Source organism: Mauremys reevesii, linkage group 2 (assembly GCF_016161935.1).
Source record: "Mauremys reevesii isolate NIE-2019 linkage group 2, ASM1616193v1, whole genome shotgun sequence".
Taxonomy (NCBI): domain Eukaryota; kingdom Metazoa; phylum Chordata; order Testudines; family Geoemydidae; genus Mauremys; species Mauremys reevesii.
Genome location: NC_052624.1, coordinates 46097424 through 46113222, shown reverse-complemented (window position 1 = coordinate 46113222; position 15799 = coordinate 46097424). Strand labels below are relative to the sequence as shown.

Below are 15799 nucleotides of genomic sequence, written 5' to 3'. Positions count from 1 at the left end.
AATTTACCAAGAAAGATTGTGTTTCAAGAATTTTAAATCAACATCACACCACATTTTAAGAGAACTATTGCCATATTCATTGTGCCTTAAATATAGGGACATCTTTTGCAGTGCATCAAATCTCTTTATAGGAGAGATCAGACACTAACCTCTGAAGTGCCACATAACTTGAAAATATCAGCTATTTGTTTTGTTCACAAAGAAAGAAAATAAATTAATTTAAGCTAATGACACATGAAACCATGTCGTAACTCAGAGAAGGTAAGCTGTTTTAAGAAAACATGGAATTGAGAATTTCCAGTAACATGCAAATCTTTCTACATAGTAAACATGAGTGGAGGCTACCAACAATTCACAGTTAACTGAGAGTCTGAAAGAAATTGGACCAGCACATTACTGCAGCCTGCAAACAATTAAATTAGGCAGTGTTGCAAATATTAGTGACGAAAGGGAATCACTACAGAGGGCCTTAGAAAGTCTTAGAAGGGAGAGGAAACAGAAGAATTCAAAAGCAATGCTAACGAGCTTTCAAAAAGTTCTTTTTTTTTTTTAAATCAGAAGTTTAAGAGAATGAAACATGAAAAAGCAGTGGACTTGAAAGAGTGTAGTCTACTGCAGGGGGTCTCAAACTTCATTGCACCACAACCCCCTCTGACAACAAAAATTACTACACGACCCCAGGATGGAGGACCGAAGCCTGAGCGCCCCCTAAGCTCCACTGCCCTGGGTGGGAGGATTGGGGGGAGCGCAAAGCCTGAGTCCCATTGCCCTGAGCAGGGGAAACAAAGCAGAAGTCCAAGACCTTCAGCCCCAGGCAGGGGGCCTGTAACTTGAGCCCCAGCATCCCAGGCTGAAGCCCTTGGGCTTTTGGCTTGAGCCCCAGCATCCCAGGCAGTGGGGCTTAGGCTTTGGCCCTGGGGCCCAGCAAGTCTAATGCCAGCCTTGGCGACCCAATTAAAAACGGGGTCCTGACCCACTTTGGGGTCCCGACCCATGGAACCGCTGGTCTAGTGAACAGAGCAAGGGATGTGGTATCTTCATTCTTTTTACCATATTGTGCCTCAGTTTATCTGTATAATGGAAATGCCATCCACCGTTGGTCCCTTCCACTTCTCTACTCCATCCTTCTGGATGATGGTGGAGGCAGTGAGCTTTATTGGATAAGCCCTCTCTCTCCTCTGAAGTTGCTTTGAAAAGCAGCTTCCCAGCACCACAGATCTTAGGGTCAGTACACCTCTTTACAAAATATATTTTTGGCCTGAAATCAATGATTATCCTATTAAACTAAAAAAAAAAAAAAAGTCTTAAATGCGCAAGTGTTTACTGGTTGAAGCTAAGCAACTCCAGAACATTTCTAAGAAATGAAAGAGCAGCATAATAATCAGCAAAGGAATTTTAATCTTTTTGCTACTATACTTTGATTTAATAGAATGATTGAAGGAGTTGGTCAGAAGTTTGAGTTAGTCAAGGTTTGGTCAAGTGTAAGAATATTTGAGGGCTCAATCTGTGATACACAAATTTATTTCAGAACCTTCAATCTAGAAACACAATTTCATGGCAACATCCGGCTGTACTGAAGCACCTCTGAGCTCACTAATTTTCCACTATTTTTTCAAAGAGTACAGATAGCCCCCAGGTTAAGCAAACCCAACTTACACAAATCCACACTTACGGAAAAAGTTCCAAAAGCTAGAAATAAGCGGGGTTTGTGTTATTATTTTTGTGTGTGTGTGTGGGGGGGGGGAATGGCCTAATTGTAGGGTATACGTTTCCGACTTATACAAAATTCGAGTTACACAAGGCATTCCGGAACAGAACGCTTGCGTAAGTTGGGGAGTGTCTGTAATGAAATCCCTCAGTTTAATAGTATGATCACAAATGAAGCAAGCTAAAAAGTGTATTGAAAGTAGTATTTAAAACAATCATTTTTTCTAATAAAATATTTGAGAAAATACCCAGTAATAGATGCTATTTATATAGTCATTTAATATTCTGAGGAAAGAAAAATCTTGTAATTGGTTTTCTGTTTTTTAAATAGAATAAAATTCTACATCATATGTTCAAGACATTAATTTTTTCCAAAGCGAGATATGCACAGATACATAGCACAAATACACTGCATGTGCACATGTAAGAAGCATGCTGATTAAAGGAAAACGTACTGTAACCACATTGTGTTAAACCTCCTTTAATCAGGCTTTTTGAATCTCAATATTACAGCCATAGATGGATCTGTCTTTAATTTGTTGGAATTATAGACCTGACTCAAAATTAGGAGAAAAGATTCCCATTTACTTCTATCAGCTTTGGATCAAGCCGTCAGTGAAATGCACTATGTTACAGCATTATTCCAACTGAGAGACTGATCCTGAAGTCAATGGCAATATCACTATTAATTTCAATGGGTACAACATCAAGCCCTGAATGCAGCAGTATGAAGTGCTTATCTCCTATTTGTAGTCTGCAATTTCTGTCTCTTTTTTAAAACTTAAGTTTGAGTGTATGATCACACTTTTGAATCTCAAAGTACCAAGTATCGTCTTAATCCAAACCCACACAGGATTTTGATAGACTAGTCTCTCAGTAACTCCATGCAAATTTTATTAAGTGATTGTAATAACAGCCAAAATTAAGATCATTTTAATAACCATAATATCCACACACAATCTTAAAATGAGACATGTTAAAGGTTATATGCAATGAAAAAAAGTTATATGCAAATACTATGTAAGACAACTATGTTACCACGTACTGTGCAGAGGTCCTTGTACTGTAGCTTCTGAAATTTGGTGTCCGAGTTTCCTGCGCACAGCTCTACATACCCAAGAACTACTTGAAACACTGTGTTGTGAATGGCTTGAGTGAAGTGCATATGTAGTTGGTCCATCGCTGTCTGAAAAGGAAGGAAAAGCAGAAGAGCATTACATTGATTGGTTGACTTCATCTGGTTATCTACTAGACCTTTATGTCCTTTTCAGAGTCACTGCTTTACAGGACACTTTCACCTACCTTGTAAATGTGACCTACATTCTTTGTTCCTAGATGTATAACCTAACATTTGACTTTGTTAAAACATGTTTTGTTCAAATTACCATGCAGTCTCGGCGGGTCTTATAATTTCCATCAGTCCCTACAATTATTTACCATTTCAATTTGTGTCATCTAGTTTTTAACCAACAATTTTGTATTTTCTTTCAGATCATTACTAAAGATAGTGAATAGCACTGGAGTGAGTACAGATCTCTTGGGAGGGCGGGGGAGGGAAACCAATTTGATTACTATTTCCCATTTACAATTTTTTTAAGATTTATCAGCTAACCTATTTTTAATCTATTTTCCATGCAATCATGCTGAGTGGCATTAAATATGTTAACACCTTTAATATTTTACTAATTTCATCCCCTATCAGATTTTCCATGATTTTGCCTGGGATCTAGATCAGGCTAACTTCCCTATAGTTTCCTGGGTCTTCCCATTACCCTTTTTAAATATTGATAAAACAGTTTTTCCAGCCCTCAGGAACTTCCAAAGTTTTCTAAGATTTGTTAAAACACACACACACCACAAAATATTAATGGTTCATAGAGCTCCTTAGCCATTCTTTTAATACTCTTGAGTGAAAGTTATCTGGTCCTGCAAAGTTAAAAGTGTTTAACTTTAATAGTTGTCTTGTATCTTCCTCCCCAGTTACTGATGGAAGAGAGTAAGATATGAACGTCATTCTGCTTCTTTCCAGATACAGAACAGAAAAGCAAATAATTGGATCATTTTCGCTAAATCTAGCTTGAATCAGATAATCTAAATAGAATGAAAAATGAAGACCTTAAAAAGGTTTGGTATTAACGTTATCCAAAATAAACAGCAATTAAAATAGGGAGACTTCATTTTGTGCTCTGCATATACTGAAGTGTTTTTCAGGACAAGTCGAGAACAGACATCTTTAAAATAAAAATATAGCCAATACTGCAGTATCAGTAATGTCAGTTAAGAAAAAAAAGTTCCTGCTTTATAATATATGTAAGTTCTAAAATACCATTTGCTGTTTCATTCAGTTGATCAGAAAACTCTCACAAGTTACCCACATTCATTAAAACATGTTTAATTATTTAGGTATGTTTGATTAATTTGCTTATTGACATTTCCCAACATATCAGACATTACACTTTGGAACCACAGATGGGTTATATTTACTTTTGAGCCTCACATTTAATAAATGAGTTAATTCTTCCAAATACGTTTAAAAAATTTATAGACCACCACCAGCACAGGAAAGCTAAATTAATCTTTTTCCTGACACAACTGCTTATGTTGGAGTATTTTAATAACTTAAAGCATTTTTCAAAAGTAACAAACGAAATAGGACCAAAACCAAAGCACTAAAAAACAATTTACATACACTAGAAAAATTATGTTGCTGCCATAACAAAACACTGAAATGAGCTAATCCACACGGATGAAGGCACTGTTTAAAAAATTAGCATTCTAAGGTCAACCAGGCCTTACACATTGCCAGATAAATCAACAAATTTATGACCAGGAAGAAATGGGCTAAGTCCTTACCTCATCCTCAACAGAACACAAAGATCCTGAGTTAGTGTCCAAACTATCCCTTCCGTGGAGGTCTGTTTTATTGATAACCCAGAGACACCAAGACCACAATACAAACCTCAACCTAACTTTCCTCCTCAAGCTTGTCTATTACTAAGATTTCTCTCCAGAACATCCTCAGTCCTAGCTCCTACTTTCCTCAAGCTCTAACAAATAAATAAAATAAAATAAAATTAATAATAAAAAAAATCAAATAAAAATCACTCCAACCTCTACTATCCAGGTTGGAGTTAACTGGATCCCCATTATCATGATTCTCCAGTAACTACCATATATCTTAATTAAACTTGACTTAACCAAAAGAGTACTGCAATCCTATCCAAGGTCTTAGATCAGCAAGACAGTTACATAAATGGGGTTTAAACGCAGCTGCAACCTCTAGTATGGAATGTCTACAACAGCTCCATATTGACCATAAGCGACATTTTGCATTACCATGCAACCTATCACAACAAATATGAGCATTGCTAAAGTCTTTATAAGCACACATGCAACAAGACAGAGGGTTGTCAATAAATAAGTTTCTAAGGAAGTCCTTGCCAACTTTATATTGTGGCAGCATTACTCTTCATATTTTATTAAGAAAATAAAGTACTAACCTGTGTCTTTCCAAGTAGTCTGTAAGCCTGCTGCACCTTGGTATAATGATTGATATCAAAGTTCTTGCATATTTTGGAGAGGGCTACATCTAACTGTTCCTAATGTAATTAAAGAAGTAAATGTTAAACAGTCAATAAAAGGAATTCAAGGAGTTATTTTATTACAATATGAGGTTCTAATCCATATTGTATTACAGGGGCTGGTAGCATCATCTATTAAGGTAGCCCGACACTTCCCATTGTAAGTCCAGGTTTTCAATTCTTTTAACTCTGATAAACTTTAATAAGCTAGACACAAATCTTCCAGGCCAAATGACTGCCTCAGGCTGAATTATTTGGCAGTATTTCAGCCAAAATGACTTAGCCATGTCTAAGATTGAGGCTAGTGAAAAATATGTTTTGCTCATGTTAAAAAGATTCTGGAGACTTCTTTGAAAAGCTCTATTGTCCAATATTGTGGAGCAGAGACTTGTAATTTGGCAGGGGCAGGCAGAGATCTTCATGTCAGGCATGTGCCTTTTGCCATACCCATGAAAATCTACCCAAATTTGGCCAAGTTATAAGCCTTAAAAATAAGCAAATAAATAAATAAATAAATCACAATTTGCACATGCTCCATAGAGACTTGTTACAGCTTCGCAGAAGAAAACTCCAAAGGTTCCATCCACACTGAGCATGCTCTAACTTGGGACCAAGCAGGACTTCCTCTGCAATTGCAGCCAGGAACCAGAAATTAAAGTGTGTCTTTCCTGTGGTCTCAGTACTCCCCACTGCTGATTCCCAGAGAGCCTTCTGAAGGAAGTTGCCTGATTCAAATGTGCAAGGAACAAGAGCTGGATGCCAGGTTCGGATGGGAGTAAACTGGAACAAAAGGCCTAGGAATATACAACTTGGAATGGAGATTTTCAGGCTGGTGAAGGGGGAAGGAAACTGGGACTGAGTGATGGGATGGAGGAATACTGAGACAGGGAGCAGAAGGGGAGAGTGGAATGGACTAGGCCAGGGGTAGGCAACCTATGGCAAAGGTGCCGAAGGCGGCACGCGAGCTGATTTTCAGTGGCACTCACACTGCCTGGGTCCTGGCCACCAGCCTGGGGGAGACTGCATTTTAATTTAATTTTAAATGAAGCTTCTTAAACATTTAAAAAGCCTTATTTACTTTACATACAATAATAGTTTAGTTTTATTATAGACTTATAGAAAGAGACCTTCTAAAAACATTAAAATGTATTACTGGCACATAAAACCTTAAATGAGAGTGAATAAATGAAGATTCGGCACACCACTTCTGAAAGGTTGCCGACCCCTGGACTAGGCAAATAGATTGGGACAATAACAGAGCATGGGGGACATGATTCGCAGATTTTTTTTTTTTTTTTTTTTTTTTAAAGAAGACCAGAAGGGAGTACTATTCAATCATCTAGTCTGACCTCAAAGCAGAAAGAACCAGAGCACATACAAAATATTGGGTTTTTCACCTTCCTCCCAGCACTGTGGAAGCACTGGTGGGGTAAAGACAGCTAGGATTTGGAAATCTAATATTAAGAGAATATAGAAATTTGCAGTTTGTTGCAACTTGTGGCCACTGTCCAATGTGGATAAAGGCTAAAATGGCCAGCTCCCACAGATAAATGAGACCTGAGATTTCACTGGTAGACCCTGCACCGGTAAGGAGGAAGAGAAGCCTGAAATCTTTGCAGACAAAGGCCCCTCTCGGTACTCGTCTCTATCCACCTGAGTCCTGGGGGGGGGAGGGGGGACGGGGGTAAGCAAAGAGGTCCACCTCAAGTTACTGGTGATTTGATAAGAGCTTAGTAAACCCAAACCGGACTCAGTTAAATGCCTGGAATGAGAGATGGGTGAGCACATACCATCCCTACCCACTGTTAAGCTAATAAAGTTGCAGTCCACCAGTCAAAATCCATTCCAGTGTCTGTCTTTCATTCACCTGTGTATCCTGATCAATCATGAACTACCTGTGAATCGCTGCTGCTTCAGCAAAATTTAATACAAGACAGGATGTACTTTACAAAGCAGTGAGGGAGGATGTAGAGGTGAATGCAGCCCTTTCAGCAAATTAATTCAAAATTTGTTCAGTCGGATTAACACAAAATGAAAAGTTAATTGCTAATAAGAATCTTGTCAGGTAGGAATCAAACAGTGAATGAGAAGTGGGAATGTGAAATCTGAGTAAAAACCAACAAAATATGCCTAGCCTGTGTTAAAAAGGAAAAATAAAAGCAACTCTAATCCAAATAGTTTTTTTAATCATTCCCACACAGAATGAGACCATGCAGAAGAAACCTATCACTAGAAGAAAATAAAAGGAAAGTTGTTTAGAGGTTTTAATTAGATAGAAATGAAAAATAAAAGGGACCATGAGGAAAAACTTTTTAAAAATACACTACATATACTTCTAATCTACACACTAACCTGACTTTCTACAGAATGCTATATCCCAGATAAACTTAATTCCTTTCTGACTGCTTTAAAATTAAATGCAGGCATAAACTTTAATTCAATATAGAGCCCATAAGTATAGCTATCATACCACTGTGAGTTTAACTCTGTGCACACAATTCCATATGAATTGCAGTGTCTAAAGCATTACAGAGAGACAACATTTTAAAGTAATTCTTATGTACAATAACTGCTAACGCCAAAATATTTGAATTAGGAAGTCACAATAAACATTAAAATGTAAAAATATTCACATATTATAAAAATCCAAACACTAATTCTTACCTCTATTTGTTCCAAAGTGTCTTGCAGTTTTGAATTCAATTCACTAGCAAGAAAATAAAATCCTGGTATTACATTGCTGAGAGAGTTATTAGTTTGGTTTTAAACACAACGTTTCACAGCAAGATCGCTGTTCTAAAAAGTGTATGTCTGTGTAACATCATGCCACTATTATAATCCATGCTATCCTTCTAAAACCATTCAACTGCCATTAGAGTGCAAAGTTTAGTGCAGTTACACTAGTAACACCAGAGTTATGATGGAAGAGACACTCCACTGGCTTATCCAGTTGGCATCCGTTAGTATTTGCACTTGCAATGAAAAAAAAAAATAGTGCTATTGTAGCTAATTTATATTGCAATAGTATACAGAATCCAATCAGGATCAGGACTCCATTGTGCCAGATACAGAGGACACCCACACCACCACCTCTGCTTTCAGGAGCTTATGAGCTAACAGTGCTGAATCCTGCAATCTGATCTGCAAAAGTGAACCCCTGCACCTACACAGAGTCCCAATGAAATTAACGGGCATAGAAATTCCCGAGCACAGATCAAATTGCACAGGATCAGGGCCTGAAGATGCTGATATATAAAGGTTAGTGGGAAGACAGATGCATTTGGACATGCACACTTTCGATACGCATAGAACTTCTATTGTAGGTTGAGAAAGTATAAGTCAACTATTCCTATCTATTCCCTACACCTAACATTTATAACATGCAAATTGCTAACTATTTAAAAGCACTAACAATATTTAACAAAATTCATCTTTGGCAAAGACTAAGCATGAAAAATTTAAAGCTAACAGAGTACAAATTATTTCTGATTTAAAAATACTACAGAGGTAAAATAGTTCCAATAGAAAACAAGATAATGTTGAAAGACTCAATTAAGGATACGGCATCTTAGAAAGTGACATATGCAGAGGAATATCTTTTTACAAGAAAAAAAATTGTTCTCCACATGAACAATGCTGTTCTCTAACTTGAGGGGATTTGTACAGCAATAAGAAGTGTTTCATTTGAATACAGTGTGCCCTGGAAACAGTTTTAGTTGAGCTGGTGAGCAATCTCCTCCTGACTGTGGACAATGAACAAACATCTATTCTCATCTCATGAGTGGCCAATGTATAATAGCTATATTTCAGCCAAGTTGGTAAAAGCTTGCTTAATGGGGTTTCCCCTAAAGGTAACTATCAGAAAATTTTATTTCTTTAGGCAAGTCACCTCCAATGCAATATTCCATCCAGAAAGCTCAGCAAGCTGCAATCAGTATAGCCAATCGAACAGAGGGACATCTTAGCAGCATCGGGTACTTTGACTGTCTTGTAAGTACAAGAGAAACAGGGTAGAAAATCTTTCAGCATTTCATAATGTATCTGCATAAGACCAAAGTACTAAGGTTGCATGGTCTTTGTAAACTGGTATAGTTACTTTTATCCAGAACTCAAAAACCTCTGAGGGCAAAATCCTCAAATGCTGATCCTACAACTTCTAGAGAAATGTGATCAGAAGTGTAAATGCTTTGAACCTACCAAGTGATAATTTGCCAAGGCACTTTCAGCAGCCAGATGCAGAAAGCAGTTGTAAATGATATTTAATAAATGATCTAGCATAGTACAGTAAATGTACAGAAAGCCAAAAAGGAGTAAAAAACCTCAAAAGACCTCTTAAGAATCTGTCAAGTTTCCTTCTCTATGATATGCATGGGAGAAGCCTCAGTAGGGAGGGGAGATTAACAAGAACAGCTCTCCATCCATCCAGGTGAATCTTCCTTGGGTACAGCTATACATAGCTGTTTCTTGTCCACGGGAAGTAAGTAATATTGTGAAACATGGACTGAGGGTAAATCAGAAAAAATGGCCGCACAGGTGTTTTGTTTGTTTTCCGAATAAAGACATGCAGAATAAGCCTGCTTGTTTTCTTTCAAAATTTAGGGACATGATGGAGGTTTCATGCCTAACTGATTTGACCAAACTAAGCCTTTAACAGCCTTTTTTATTTCAGAACAGCCGGTCTTTTGGACTTAAGGCACTGGCCAGCGATAAGAGAACATATTTAATGTTTAGCACTTCTCCTGTACAATAGCTATGTATTGTTCTTGGCACTACAGATGAAGTACCTTCTCCAAAGAGCTCACAACCTAGGTTAAGACAAAAAACAAGAGATGGAGAAAGATGAGGGAAAGCACAATAAGATAATATGGTTACTTGAGAGACTGAAGTCTTAAGAGTATCAAATTATTTTTCCTTATATTTTATTTTAAATGTTTAAGAGGATGTAGTTAATTTAAAGTACTGATTTAGAAAAGAGGCTTAGAAAAGGCAGAAGGCATGGAGGTTAATATCAGGAAAGGGATTTAGCAATTGAGAACTGCCTGAAGATAGCATGGGAAAAGGACACAAGGGAGGTAACCATCTGAACAAACAGGGCACAGAGCAGAGGGATAAAAGGAAAGAATGCAAGCAGGTTGCTGTGGCCTGCTTGGGTCACCTGGAGTGCAGCAACACATTCCTCACTACCTGAATCCAGGAATGTGGACAGGCTGGGGTTTACAACTTCAGAGACCACATCAAAATGACAGCTGAAAAGCATGGCATTCTAGCCAGAAAAGGAAAGTTTGGACTGGACTGTCTTACCACAGAAGGAGCATCTACTGAACTGTCTTATACATCAAGTCTCTCTTTTTTTGGCTAATTCCAATTTCTCATCCGTTACCAATCCTCCCTCTAAACATAACACACCCCCAAAGAGGGAAGGCTTAGCAGCCTTCTACTCTGCTATTCTACTCTGTTTGTCCAGGTGTGACATAAGTGACAACACTTCACATAAGAGAATGATTTGTTCATTCTGAGGGGGTGGGGGGGAAGGGAGAGGGAACGTTTACATACTTAGGGTGATAATCTCATTCCACTCTGGCATCTTTATGCCCAACAAAAAGGACAGAGCAAGTAAAGAGGCACTCCTAAACCCGCATACTACTGAGGAAGGATTCCCCCAGTGCAGACAAATCAGAGAAAATAAAGATGCCATCCAAGGACCCCCTTGCAAGCCAGAGGGCCATGTTAGGGAAACGGCCTTAACTTAGACAGGCAGCCCTAAAGCAGTATAATTTCCTTTGGGGGCCTCTCCAGATCCAAAATAAGACCAGCATGAGGAGGGCACAAAGTGGCTTAAAGCTCTTAGAGGCATAGAATAGCACTTACCAATAGCATATAAAGAGTTTTCACATGTTGGAAGAAATTTGGCTTAAAAACAGCAAAGCTATTAACATTCAAAAAACAAAAAAAGGACTCCGATTCATATGCAGTCTGTGCACACATGGAGCAATCACAACAAGGTAAGTAATTGTGTTAATATCAGTTATTTACACATTAACAGAACACCACACAGTAGGCAGATTCTATGACTTCACGACAGCTTTCAGATTAAATTAATGCACTGTTAAGATGTATCTGACAAATCTGGGGTTTTGTTGCTTTTGTTTTTAAATTAGATAAACATTGTTTTCCACCATTAACATCTGAAACGCAGTTTCCAAGAAGTCTCAAGAGAGCTGAGCCACCAGAAAGCCTGCACACACCTCTGCTGTGCACGAGCGCACACACACACACGCCCTTCCTTAAACATGTACAGTTATTACAGGAAATTCTATCATAAGTGCCCTGTTGTCAGCAACCCCATTCCACCCATCTTTGAAAATTTTGCTCCTGATATTAAAGGCTGCTCTTTTGAAACAAAGCTCCAATAGGACAGAATTATAGTTGCTATGTCTCAATTGCATTTCCTGACTTTCATGCACTTCATTTCTTAACAATGCTCGTATGTGTGTACAGATACGGTTAAGATCTCTTAACTGACTGAGGAGAAAACCACGGAAATGAATTTTCAATAGGGATCTAGTCTCTTATTTCCATACATTATATAAAAAATGAGTCAAGTGAAAAGAGGAAAAAACTATTTACATTTATGATGCGTCAGCAAAAAGGAAGTAGCTCTGTATTAGTTTAAGTATTAAGGGGATCTGACAATTTTTTTTTCCTCTCTTTCGCAGCAACATCACAAATGGAAAACAAAATGTGTATATTATATAAAAAGCATGAAACCACAATACTGAAAACTCCATTGAAAAAATCATTTGTTTTCCCTGAAGAAAGCAAACCATTATCAACTTGACATTAGATTTATGAATTACATCCATTTATTAAAAAATATTGTATGCATATTTTACAATGCCATTTCTGACTCAACCATTTATTATTATTTATTTTGCCAGAAATGCATGAGACAACTTTGGGGAAAATTAGCTTAAATGTTTACCTTGATAGCAATATAGGGTGGAACAGGAAAGTTAAGGCAGGGATTGTTGAAACTTTTCACAACTGAAAGTTAAACTGTCAGCTTGTCCATAGAATACAACTAATTTGCTTAAAAACAACAGACTACAGCCTTTCATATTATTAATACAGTGTGTGGCCAGCAGAAAGTACAGATCTGAAATTAAAGTTGGACTCTGACATGGGAAGGGAGGGGTCTCAACCCCTCAGAGGCAATACTTTTAACATAAGAGTGAGATGCTGTACGGTTGATTTCAGTGGGATGTATTCAGCAGTGCTGGCCGAAAATATTTCAACACATTTTTTTCTGACCAAAAACATCATTTTTGTCTAAACCAAAGTACTGAACGGAAATGTATCAGTTACCATGAAAATTTAGTCTGGAAGGTTCTCTCAGGTCCAGGATGGAATTTCTCATCAAAATGAATGTGAGAAAGAAACCCATGCTGTTAGGGCACTCACTGGCAATGTGGGAGAACCATGTTCAAATCCCTGCACTGAATCAGGAAGAGCAGGGACTCAAACATGGTCTCCTACCTCCCAGGCTTTCTGGAAATTAAGTTTAAAAAGGTCTCATTTTCATTCTGCATCAGAACAAAAACAAGTCTTTAAATCTGCACATTTTTCACAAAATGAAATTATTTTCTGGCCAGCCCTAGTATTCATTCCATGGCCCTTCTTTTACCACCACTGTTTTAAGATGCAACAGAAGCTTGTGCCTTGATCCTGAAAACAGGCATGTATGAATTTTATTCACTGGAATAAAATAATTAATGTAAATGCTGGCAGGATCAGGACCCAGATTATTTTGTTGTTGTTTTACATTCAACAGATACTTCTTTTCTGTGTTATAGCTCTTAGAATAGAACAAGAAGTTTTATGTATACGGGATTAAACTAAACCAAATAAAAAATAATATAAACTGGAGTTTTGTTGTTTGTTTTGTTTTTTTAAGTTTTCCATCCTGAAGTTAAACAAGAACAACAACAAATTCCACACATACAAACATGGCAGATTTAGAGTAAGGGAGAGTTACAACTGAAAGTTTTGCTACAACATTAGAAAACACACATCTAACAACCTCCGGGTTTCTCTTTCTACTTCTTTCCTTCATCTCTTTCCACATATACCAGTAGAATTACATCTGAATATTGTTTAATCCATTTTTCATATAAATGTATCCAAAAATCTGAGATTAATAGAACATGTTTGTTCCATTTGGTAGCTATTAATAGGCAAGTACTGTAATGTTTCTTTTGGTACACTACATGACAGACCAAGAAAATAAGAGTTATTGCAAAAGGTGCTTTGATCAAAAATTTTAGAGAATTTGTAGAAACATAGCATACATTTAAAACTCAATGTACTTTCTAAACCAAACGTTGGAAATAATTTTATAATTCTACTAGTCAGAATGTAGGTTTAAACTAGTGTAAATGGTGGATTCTCTGTAACTTGAAGTCTTTAAAACACTATTTGAGTATTTCAGTAACTCAGCCAGAGGTTAGGAGTTTATTACAGGAGTGAGTGGGTGAGATTCTGTGGCCCGCAATGTGCAGGAGGTCAGGCTAGATGATCATAATGGCCCCTTCTGACCTTCAAGTTTATGAGTCTATGACACTGGATGAATTTTATAAGAGCTATTAACCATAATTTAGAAACATTAATTCATGACATTCATTTTATTCAGGCAATTACTCAAAACATGTTATAAGGAGTTTTAATCAACATCCATATAAATAATAAATAATAAGGGGTTCTTCAATCAACAGCTATCTAAATCTTAATGTGTGTGTGATAGGGTGGACTAGACCCAAAGGCCCCCTGCTGGAGGCCTCAGGGTTCTGCCACACCCATCCCAGGAAAGGAGCAGTGAAGAGGTCCTCCAAGAGGCCTAGAGTGATTGTGAGGAAGCAGAGGCGCTGCTGGAATGTTCAGTCGGGGTCAGGAGAACCATCTAAAAGGAGGTGCAGAACAGAGCACCAGTTAGTTGCTACTTGGAGCTGGAGAAGAAAGGCAGAGACTGGAGGAGCAAGAGGCTCCTGGTTGGCTGGCTGATAGGACTGAACCAAAGACAGTTTGCTAGCAGGGACTGGGGGAGCAATGAAGGAGCTCCTGGCTGGCTGCTGGGACTGAGTAAGGACTGAGCCCAGCCAGAGGGCTGCAGGAAGCCAGTGTCTCTAGGGAGGAAGCCCTGGGGATATGGCCCCATACCAAGGCTGGGACTTCTTAAAGACTGAGCCAAGGGAGGGCTAGAGAGACACTACCAGAGGGGTACTGAGATAAGCCCTGGTGAACGGTATACCCATGTTCTAATTCACATGCAGACAGTGTGTGAGACTTGGCTGGAGGGCTGAGTCACTGAAAAAAAGAAAAAAAAAAAAACCACCTGACAACCAACGAAAGGGGTCACCAAAACTGAAAGAACGCAGACACACCCAACCAGAAGGGGCCACTTGCAAGAGGTGAGTGCTGACCCCATTACAGAATGTATTTTACAAGGTGCATCCACTATAATAGGACAGAGGTAACATTTGGGCCCAACTGCAATAGCTGAAGCCGTTTTAATGTGTGACATTAAAGTTTCACAAGAGCTTTTTAAGGGAGTCTATTCCTGTAGATTTCTTCCGTAGTAATATAGTACTAAGGGTTGTTTGAAATCCTACACTTGAGAAGTCTTATATGGTATAGACTTTCTATTGTTTAGAAACAAAGTGCTGCTTTAGTTCTGTGTTCATTATTTTCTTCATGTGGTAATACTTAAATTCATTTTTATTTAAAACTGCTGCTCAACTTCCTCACAATTCATACAAGCTTCAGGTCTAGGTCTTCACTGCACAGATCGATTAAACAATGGGAAATACAAGAAACCCCTGGGAGAAAGAGGAAAGTAGGCCCAGGGCCAGCTGCTCTCTTCAGCATTGTTCCCCTTCTCTACCGCCATACGAGCAAGACATCCCAGTGCAAAATAATGGTGATCAAGTCTGTTATCTTGCAGGGCATGGACCAATCTATTCTGAACCCTGGAGGATTCATTTCACAGGGAAGCTGAAGAACACCTCTTTCAAGATTAGACTTCCATAGAACTAGGAAGATCCAAAAATTTAAGGAGCAGGGTCGAATTCCCCCGCCACTTCAATGGGAGCCACCCCTGATCCCCACAGACATCCAACATGAAAATTCTGGGGAAAATCTCCTAAGTGCGAAGACACAATGTATCTCGTGTGGGCTTTTTCCTGAACATGAGTTCATCACTGTCCAGGTTACAAAGGCTTCACAGTAAAAACACAGAAGTACTGGGCTCCTAATAACATGGATTGTGACATGGAAAACCGCATGGGGATCTTTGAGTTGTTTTTTCTTTAAATGTGAGCCCTGAGAGAACAGTAAGCTATACCTATTGGTGTGGCACTGTGTCCCCCTCTAGTGGTGACTAGGCCAACTAGAGATTGATGAGCCTGCTACGGCTTTAGCTAAGAGACCTGGATCTTTTAACTCAGGCAGCACATGCT

At 38.4% G+C, this 15799-nt stretch overlaps 1 protein-coding gene across 2 annotated transcripts in view; it reads right to left on the bottom strand.

Annotated features, from left to right (window-relative positions):
* The window catches only part of VPS50 (VPS50 subunit of EARP/GARPII complex), a 165142-nt gene that overhangs the window by 105153 nt on the left and 44190 nt on the right, over positions 1–15799 (bottom strand). For both annotated transcript variants that reach the window (XM_039524419.1, XM_039524420.1), the window contains exons 10-12: positions 7953–7995; positions 5208–5306; positions 2753–2893 (exon numbers count right to left, since the gene is read on the bottom strand). In XM_039524419.1, coding sequence (XP_039380353.1) covers positions 2753–2893; positions 5208–5306; positions 7953–7995 — 283 coding nt within the window. The remainder of the gene's footprint in view (positions 1–2752; positions 2894–5207; positions 5307–7952; positions 7996–15799) is intronic.